General features: G+C 35.4%; 1 protein-coding gene across 3 annotated transcripts in view; it reads right to left on the bottom strand.

The window, feature by feature from the left end:
* Positions 1 to 106: 106 nt before the first annotated feature.
* Intu (inturned planar cell polarity protein) overlaps positions 107 to 10,227 on the bottom strand; it is a 101,153-nt gene continuing 91,032 nt past the window's right edge. The window contains exons 15-17 of one of the 3 annotated variants that reach the window (XM_074041147.1): positions 8,137 to 8,326; positions 5,891 to 6,048; positions 107 to 3,640 (exon numbers count right to left, since the gene is read on the bottom strand). In XM_074041147.1, coding sequence (XP_073897248.1) covers positions 3,529 to 3,640; positions 5,891 to 6,048; positions 8,137 to 8,326 — 460 coding nt within the window. In that variant the 3' untranslated portion in view covers positions 107 to 3,528. The remainder of the gene's footprint in view (positions 3,641 to 5,890; positions 6,049 to 8,136; positions 8,327 to 10,227) is intronic. The other 2 variants (XM_074041146.1, XM_020156180.2) reach the window with 2 other exon arrangements.

The raw sequence follows: 10,227 nt of genomic DNA, 5'->3' as shown, positions 1-10,227 counted from the left end.
ACAAAAATGTAGCGAGAATAACATTGTTTTGTGCTTTGAAATTTTAACACCTGGTTTAAAAGATAGTTGGACATCTCTGCTTTTTCCCACTATTTACTCAGAAATTCACTAATTTCTTAGAAATGAGCATGATTACATTTCCTTACTTCAGGTTTGAGGTCACCTCAGCAACTTCCTTGGCACCCTGTCAACTTCATACCCATTTTCTTGCTTCACTATTTTTTTCTCTTAGCATTTAGCAACATATTTTACTTATTTGTCTGTTGTCTGACTCTACCTCTGCAACATAAACTCTACAAGGGCTATTTTGTTCTTTGCTATATCCTCAGCATCTGGGACAGTGTGTGGCAGAGGGTAGAAACTCAGTAAATATTTGTTGGATGAATGCACAAAAAGGCAACACAACCACAAACAAACCTCAAAGCACTTTTATTTAAAACTACCAACAGGATATAAAAATAACCTTAATCATACAGAATATAGAAATAAAACTACAAAGTTAAATTATTTCATACAATTTGGTATATAGGTTAAAGTTTTAACAATACTTAGTATATTTTAAAATATTTAAAGTATAAATCTTTGTTCTCAAAGATTTGTTGTTTCCAACATGTTGTACAGTAGCAGGTAAGATTTAACTGACTTTCATGGTTTTCAACTAATGGATATTTAATAATAATAAATGGTAGCCACAGTGAACTCTTATAGTACATAACATATACCAGTCGTTTAGAGAAAACACGTACAACAGGTAATGTTCAAAGCAGAAAAACCTATCAGTTCATAGCTTTTCCTATTTGTATTAGAAAGCAGATACTACACAATTACTATCTTGTCAGTTCATAGCTTTTCCTATTTGTATTAGAAAGCAGATACTGCACAATTACTCTCTTGTCATTATGTATCATCAGTAGTTCCTTGGCACAAACAAGAAACATTCCCGTGTTAGGTGATTCTCTGACAAAGAAAAGCTAAGGAAAGAAGGAGAGCGAGGAGAAAAAAAGAAGGAAAAAGAGAAGAGAGAAAAAAACCAAAGAGTCTAAAATATAATCCTTTGGGGCTAAGAAATATGTCATAGTAATAAGCAGTAGCCGATCTTTTTAAAAATGCTAGATGTACTCTTTCATGTCACTAGCCTTAATATTCCAAAATTAAGTGGCTATTACTATCAATAATTAAATATTAATAACATTAAATGATTTAACATTAATATTGAACATTGAATTACTATTAAACACTATCAGTCACTTAAGTTTTAGTATTACATATTTAACATTAATAATAAAATATTTTGAAATATTTCTGATACAAATGGGGAAAGTTATGAAACCAATTTACCAGGTTTGAATGCCCTGAACATTATTTGTTGCATGTGTTCTCTTTAAATAGTGACTGGCAGATATTACTATTAAAGTGTCAGCTATGACCGTCATTTATTATTACTAAATGTCCATTGGTTGAACGCTATGGGAATTGGCTATTAAGAGAACAGTAGCAGGATACCAATAAAATCCAACTTAGGAATGTTTCTGGGAGAGCATATCTCTGGGGTATCTGTCACTTTGTCTCTCTTTACTTAAAGCGATAGGCACTTTATTGGCCAGTAATCAGATTGATAAACCTTCAGATTTATCATTGGGAAAATGGTCAGATAGGTTTACCTATAATGCTTTCTACAATATTCACTTAAGAGATAAAAAGGGTGTTTATTTCTTAAAAATTCATAGAAATTACAGTGCACATGTACAATATAGCAAATTGAGCCTCATTTAAGATCTGCAGTCTGGTTTGCCTTTTTATTCCAGTCATTGAGTGGTGGTCTCATGATTCTTGACACCAGAAAAACACCAACAGATCAAACTTTCATTAAAAGGAAAACAGAAGAAGTCCCCTGTGTTAAAGTACTAAGTCTTAGTTCATTCCATCTGAAAACTTGAGGTGATTCACTAATAATTTTCAGAATTAGAAACAGCTCATGGTATCTTGGGAGACATATCCAGAAATTTAAGACATTTAATAAAACATATTTAACAAAGTGCCTTAATACATATCTATGCACACAAGCAGTTCTCGGACAGGAGTTAAGAGTCTACCACTTACTAAATATCATTATCTTAAGGAGAGGATATTTCAAACTTTTGTCTACATATTTCAAGAGCCAAAACTTCTTTCCCTGACTTACATAACAAAATTAAAGCCCACAAGTCACTGGTGACAAAAATATGCAGTGGCTTGCATCTTGAATGCCTACGTGAAAGTCTTCATCTGACGATAGAGGGATAGTAGTTTCTTCTAAGACCAAATGAGTCAGTGGTGCATCCACTGTGTTCTGCAATCCACTGTGTTTAAGCTGGAGGGCTCACATTTGAGGCAAGGGAAATGCAGGGGCTGACTATAGATGAGATGGTGTAACTTTTCTTCTAACAAGTAAATCCTGAAGGACAAACAACGCAGTATTGTAAAATTTGGAGGGCAAGTGAGTCTGCACAAGGATCCACTGGGTAGATGTCAATTAAAAACATAGTGTTTGCTATGTTCTTCCTTTCCCTCAGATCCACCAAGTTCTCACAGTCAATGAAAATCCTCATTGAATTAATGTTGGTTTTCCTATTATATAACTCATTGAAGTGCTTTCCTTTTGGAAAGACAAAAAGTAGTACTTTACAAAAGAAATCACCATAGGATTCCTTAGCCTACCCTTTCAGTGCTTTTTTATTTAACATGATTTGGTTTTAAAAAAAGGTTTATATATAACATTCCTGAAATTCATCAACTGTATAAAATGTTTATATACCTGAATATACTTCAACGAAAAGAAAAAAAAAACCCAATGAACATTTACAGATAATTAGAAATATATATCCTAGTCAAAATAGGGCTTATCTAAAATGTAAAGAGAATTATATAAGTAAAGTTTAATTTTCATCTTCTTCTCCTTCCCTGCAGTGAGGTATCTAAAATACACTAATGAAAAGTATTTGATCTGTTAAGAAGTCAGTACTTGGACATTAAAAATTTAGATACTGACCAAGGCAAAAGAAAAAAAGGTAACATATTTTACTTAAAAGGAACTTTCAGAACCACAATGCAGTAATCTCATTAGTACACGAAACTGAGGTCAGAGAGGTACAAAGACTTGCTTAATTATAGGATCTGGTCACCTCCTCCCAATTTCATAATTATTTTACCAGATAACACCACCAGTTTTTTATCAAAAAAAAGATTGGGTGCTTTGCCAAGATAAACATTTCCTATACTAATTTTATATAAAACATCATTTCAAATTAGCCAATAAATTAACATTGTACACCAAAATGGCAATAAGTTAACACTCCCTTCTTCATATTTTGATCAAGTTTCTCCTTAAAAGTCTCATTATTACTACATAAGATTTGATGCATGAACCCAACAGCATTTCATCTCAATATTTAACATTACATTTAATTACTGAACAGTGAAAATATTTTGATTTCAGCAATTCTAACACTATCCTATGCTCTACACGTGTTTCTGTGCATAAAAGCACAGCTACAAGGTTAATCCAAAGAACAATTTAAAAGCCATTTCAATGGCAATTTCTGTGACTGAGTCATGAAAACACACATAAAGTTCTTGAGGTTTGGGATGAAGAAACAGCCTCCTGCAGAAGAAAAAAATACACTCAGAAGTTAAAATGACCAAAACCCCTTCCACTAATTTTTTTTTTTTTTTTGGTTTTTAAAGAACTAGTTGTAAATTCAAAAACAATTAACCTAAATCTATACTAAGGAGAGTGCAACTAGATTTCTAGATAAAACGATATATGCCTTAATTATTTTTATTAAGTGTAAAAATCCTGTTTTGTCAATACATATTACCACACTCCTCCATTTTTAAATGTTAACTATAGTCATTACTATTGCAGTATAGCCAATAGCATTAGCATCATTTAAAGCTTAATAGTTATTAAACATGTTATTACCACCTACTTTGAAACATTGAATTATTACAGCATTAAACATATGGTGGTCATTTTAAGAACAGTATCGGATTGGGATTAAAATTTAAACTTTGATTTTTTCAAAAGAGCTGGGGTGCACTCACCTGTAATCTCAGCACTTGGAAGACTGAGGCAGGAAGATCTCAAGTTTGAGACCAGCCTGGCTTATACAGTAAGCACTGTCTCAAAAACAGTAAAATAAAGTGAACGTTTTAAACGGAGGGACAGTTCTGTCTGACGTCCTTCGAATTTCTTTTTACATAGTTCTGCATCATAATTCAACACCACTGGATTCTTTCTACTTAACTATTCTGAACATAAAGTTATACTGCACCCCGCATGTGTGCCTAATGTCTCTCTCTCTCCCTTGTGCACATCATTCCATAGGCTCTTCCCAGCTTAATTTTACAAAGCCCAACTCTGCTCATAGTACAGAGTTAAATTTAGGCTGATGTCCTCAAGGATGGTGGGTTACACATCACAGTCACAAGGGAGCTTACTGAAAATAGAATCCTACTTCCATAGATTCTGATCCATTGGGTCTGGGGAGGGGCTGAGGAACCTCTGATTTTAACAAGTGACTCCAGTGATTCTAAATCCCACTGACCAGCGGACAGGAACTACTAATTTGGATAACATTTGTAAAATGTTTGTCATACAGCTTGGTACTATGTGGGAGGTGTCCAGAAACTTTAGTCCTACCCAACTCTGTGCCCTTTCCTCTGCTAACTCTGTACTCCAAGAACTTTCAGTAGCTCAGTATTTCCCTTAAAATTCAATTCCTTAGTCAAGACATGATGGCTCTCTGCAATCGTCTTAGTTTTCCAGCATGATCTTTCGCTTTATTTTTGTATCTGTCACTCCTGTACCGTCCTGGCAAACCCATCTACTCATGTCATGCCTTATGGTTTCCACTGTTTGGGTCTTTGTTCATTCCATCCCACTTTCCTAAAATGTGCTATCCAATTCTAATTCTTTTTCTGACTAGGATCAAATGGAACCTCTATGCCTTTCTTTTTAATCCCTGCTTAGACTTTGTTCCCCTCCTCAGAATTCCTATAGCACGTACTGTATTGCCTAATTGTGTATACATATGTATATCCATTTATTTACATATGTATGACTATATCAATATATCTGCAGTTAGATATTTGAGCATATTTCACATTTTTCTGCAAGATGTAAGGCCCTTGGAAGCAATGATCATATGTTTTCTTTATACTCACTATATAACCCACTCACCCATCACAACATTTTACCTGACATAACTCCACTTACTAAACCATTACATATTTATAAAGCTCCCATTATGTGCAAGGTGCTATTGCAGATGCCAGTGGTGGACAAGATAAAAGGTGATACAGAGGACAACAGGGTAGTTACTTTAATGGGGGAAACAAGTCATGGACTCTCTTTAAGGAGATAACCTGTTAGTCTTGGTCTGAATACCAGAGTCAGATTTGCAAAGGTTAAGGGCGAAAACCCCATGTAGAAGGAATAGCAGATTATTTGGTGGTAGGGTAGGTGGAGCACCATGGACAGAGAAGAGTGATGGGAAAGGAAACAAGAGGTGGGCAGAAGCCAGACTCTGTTACATCTTTGAGGGGTGGGAGAGTGGAAGGAAAAAGATGAGAGACAAAAGAAAAAGAAGAAGGAAAGGAAGGAAGGATTTTAGAGAAAAATTCAGAATCACTCTTTTAGTGATTTTGTCAGAGAAATGAACAGCCTTTTTTTGTAATAGAAAAAGACTCAGGAGGGATTTAAGGGTGACATTTAGCAAATGAAAATTCTAAGGTAATATTAAAATATTCTAACTAGATTAATAACTCATGCCTACATTTTAATACATTTATCTCCTTTATTACTTTTCTAACGTTTGTTTTAACTTTCACATACTGTTTTTCCACTTACCCTACAACCCAGTAAGCCATAACTGGTGGTGATTTTTTCTGATCTGTCCAGTTTTCAGGTGAGCATTCAAACAGCACACCATGTTCTTTCACAGGGCTAAGTGAAGACACTGAATTTGTAAAATTTGAATGATCTCCACCATCTAGTGCTTTCTTTTTCTGTAAATTAATAGGTATTATTAGTATAAACTAGTATTAATAGTGTTAATTTAAAATATTTTCTCATGTAGATTTGAACTAGCTGATTATAACACCTGCAGGAAAATATCTACTCCTCAATACTTAGCTTTAATACTTTCCTAAAGGAGACTTCATCAGTAAAGTGTCCCTTAAGATACTCTTTGTTCACGGCCCCATATTATTAGTCTTTACATTACATTATATTAGCAGTTTACAGGTCTGTCTTCCTTGTAGGAGACAGAAGATTATAAGCTTTTTCCCTAGGACAGAGACAAGGTGCTACTCATCTTTGTATTTTTTATTTAAAGCAGCAGTGTTTGTACATAGTATAGATGCTAGTAAATGTGTAAGTGGATAAAAGATTCTGTAATAAACCTAAAACACATATTTAAAGCAATTTATTGCCTCTTCCTCTGATGCATAACCACTTAAAGTTTCTATTTATTAAAGCATTAGCAAAACAATGACTCATTTGGAATACAGAGTCTTTATAAGGCTCAGGTCAAAATAGCAGAATGACTCTTGATTCTTCTCTCTCTCTTAACTGTTACCTAATCCACCAACAAATCCTTTTGGTTCATCCTCCAAAATTAATCCAAAATTGAGGACTCTTTATCATTCTTCTTTGAGAATTTTAATAGCCTCCCTCCCAAATGGTCCCTGCCTTCATCCTTACTATCCTACAGCCTGATTTCCAAGGTAGCAACACAGACTCTTTACAAAACTAAGGACCCTTCCTCCATTCAGAACTATGCAAAACCACTCCATCTCTTCTAGAACGAGTCCAGAGTCCTTGCCACAGTCTATCCAGCTATTCATGCTCTGGACTCCTACTTTCCTGATTCTCTTTCCACTCTCAGCTGCCCTACGGCTGTTCCAGTACTTACCACCCTCCCACCTCTGCAGCTTTGCACATGCCTGACCTCTCAGTCTGGAAGCTAAGCCTCCAGATAGCCAAAACTACTTAACATTCTCTAAGGGGCCTTTTAAAATAGTAACTCCATCCTCTTCTCCTTACCATGTCTTATTATTCTTCTTGATACTTATCCTCCCTGACATATTATTTGCTAATTTATTTATCTCCTTCATAAAACAGGCTTCAGGGAAGGAACTTTGTTTTGTTCCATGCAGAGTAGGGACCTCAATATTTAAATAATATGGGGAAGGCTAATTTATATTATTAAACATTATCAACTAAGTTAATGAACTCTTAGTCTACTAATTAGGGAAGGAGGAACATAAAACCCTAGAGCACATAAGGACATTTTTGCTTAGTAACAATTTCTAAGAACTTGGAGAAGAAATCCTGTAAGTTAAAATTTAACTGTTGAATGAGCCCCAAGACAGGCTGTAACTCAGCCTGTTCACTTTATAGCTGAGTTGCTGTATTCATTACATTACAAATGTCTTCAGAGAGCTTTATTTGGCTGGGAGTTCTACTAAGTACAAGTAAACCTTTGTATGTTTATCCCTTATAAGAAATCAACACCAATTTTTGTCTGTCATCTGAACAATCTAAATAGTATTTTAGTTATGTGCAGTATTAACACTTAACCAGCAGGTACAACATTCAGTGCAATTTTTTCCTGGACTAAAAAGCAAACAACCAGTTAACAGAGTATGTGCTAAAACATCTGCAATAGTATTGTGTTCATAGCTGTACCCTAAACACATCATACTCCCTGTATTATTAAATACCTTGAATTATTAGCTGAATACTTAAAAAAATTATCAGAATCAATTAGCTATTATGGACGAAGTAAAAATGGCAGTGGTTGAGTCATAGATATGAAATATAGGAGGTTAATATTATAAACTACTATATTCTACTTTGCTGTAAAAGACCCAGGTCTACCTGAAATAGTAACCTAGGACATCTAACTCAGTATAATAAAACAAAGGCTGGAAATTAAGTAATGTGACACTGAAATTAAGTTAGCTAACTTAAAAAAACTTTAATTAAATGAAAACACTGATGGACACACTGATTACAGAGCAGAGAGAATGTTTAGAAATTTGGAAATGATATTGACAGAAAGCTACATATATTTATAAAACTATGTTTACCTCTTCCACCAATGTCTGTTGGAAAATTGCACGAATGGAAAGACAACACTGATGGAAATTCTTTATCAGCTGAGAGTGGACAGCGCCACTTAGCTGTGCCACCTCTTCATGGGTAGGAGTAATGAAGATTCCTTGCACAGTTTCTAAGGCAACATAGTGGAAAAGTGTGTTCTCAGGACCAGATGTCAATCTTGAAAAGGAGGGGGAGTTAGAGAGGAGACATTTAAGTACATTTCAAAGTATTGTTTTACTCTGAATTTTGTAGACACCTTACAAGTTTTTATTTATGTCTAGAGTAAAGAAAGTGGGCCAAATATTAAGGTCTTTCTTTGTTCTCAAGTGAAGTACACGCTAGGGTTATTAATTCTCTTAATGGAGGCAAAGAGAAGTAAATAACTGTTCATTTGCAGGTAACTCAATCGTCCCTTTACTAAACCACCCAAATTGGCTAAGCCCCTCTTTTTCCATAGTTGGTAATGAATAACTCAGCTCCTGTCTAGCCTAGGGATCTACAAGCAAGGTATCAGTCTGCAGTGGACCACATATAAAACTATCTTCCAGCAAACTAAACACATTTTTTTATTCATATGTACATACAATGTTTGGATCATTTCTCCCCCTCATCCCCCCCTCCCTTCTCTCTCCCTCTCCCCTCCCCCCACCTCCTTCTCCCCCCCAACCCCCTCGCTACCAGGCAGAAACTATTTTGCCCTTATCTCTAATTTTGTTGAAGAGAGAGTATAAGCAATAATAGGAAGGACCAAGGGTTTTTGCTAGTTGAGATAAGGATAGCTATACAGGGAGCATACTCACATTGCTTTCCTGTACATATGTGTTACATTCTAAATTAATTCTTCTTGAACTAACCTTTTCTCTAGTTCCTGGTCCCCTTCTCCTATTGGCCTCTGTCGCTTTAAAGTTTCTGTATTAGTTCCTTCACATTGAGCACATCAAATGCTAGCTTGTTTTTTTTTTTTTTTTGGGTTTCTTGCCTATCCTCATACCTCCCTGTGTGCTCTCACCTCATCATGTGATCAAAGTCCAATCCCCTTGTTGTGTTTGCCCTTGATGTAAAGTCTGCATATGAGGGAGAACATATGATTTTTGGTCTTCTGGGCCTGACTAACTTCGCTCAGGATGATGTTCTCCAGTTCCATCCATTTACCTGCAAATGATAACATTTCATTCTTCTTCATGGCTGAGTAGTATTCCATTATGTATAAATACCACATTTTCTTAATCCATTCATCAATAGTGGGGCATCTTGGCTGTTTCCATAACTTGACTATTGTGAATAGTGCTGCAATAAACATGGGTGTGCAAGTGCCTCTGGAGTAACCTGTGTTGCATTCCTTTGGGTATATTCTCAAGAGTGGTATTGCTGGATCATATATGGCAGATCTATGTTTAGATTTTTAAGAAGTCTCCAAAATTTTTTCCAGAGTGGTTGTACTAGTTTACATTCCCACCAGCAGTGTATGAGGGTTCCTTTTTCCCCACATCCTTGCCAACACCTGTTGTTGGTGCTTCTAATGATGGCTATTCTAACAGGCGTGAGGTGGAATCTTAGCGTGATTTTAATTTGCATTTCCTTTATTGCTAGAGATGGTGAGCATTTTTTCATGTGTTTTTTGGCCATTTGAATTTCTTCTTTTGAGAAACTTCTCTTTAGTTCACTTGCCTATTTCTTTATTGGTTCATTAATTTTGGGAGAGTTTAGTTTTTTGAGTTCCCTATATATTCTGGTTATCAGTCCTTTGTCTGATGTGTAGCTGGCAAGTATTTTCTCCCACTCTGTGTGTGGTCTCTTTAGTTTAGAGACCATTTCTTTTGTTGAGCAAAAGCTTTTTAGTTTTATGAGGTCCCATTTGTCTATGCTAGCTCTTAGTTGCTGAACTGCTGGGGTTCCATTGAGAAAGTTCTTACCTATACCTACTAATTCCAGAGTATTTCCTACTCTTTCCTGTATCAACTTTAGAGTTTGTGGTCTGATATTAAGATCCTTGATCCATTTTGAGTTAATATTGTTATAGGGTGATAAACATGGATCTAGTTTCAGTTTTTTGCAGACTGCTAACCGGTTTTCCCAGT

The sequence above is a fragment of the Castor canadensis genome, chromosome 9 (assembly GCF_047511655.1).
Source record: "Castor canadensis chromosome 9, mCasCan1.hap1v2, whole genome shotgun sequence".
Lineage (NCBI taxonomy): Eukaryota > Metazoa > Chordata > Mammalia > Rodentia > Castoridae > Castor > Castor canadensis.
This window is presented reverse-complemented; position numbering and strand designations above follow the sequence as displayed.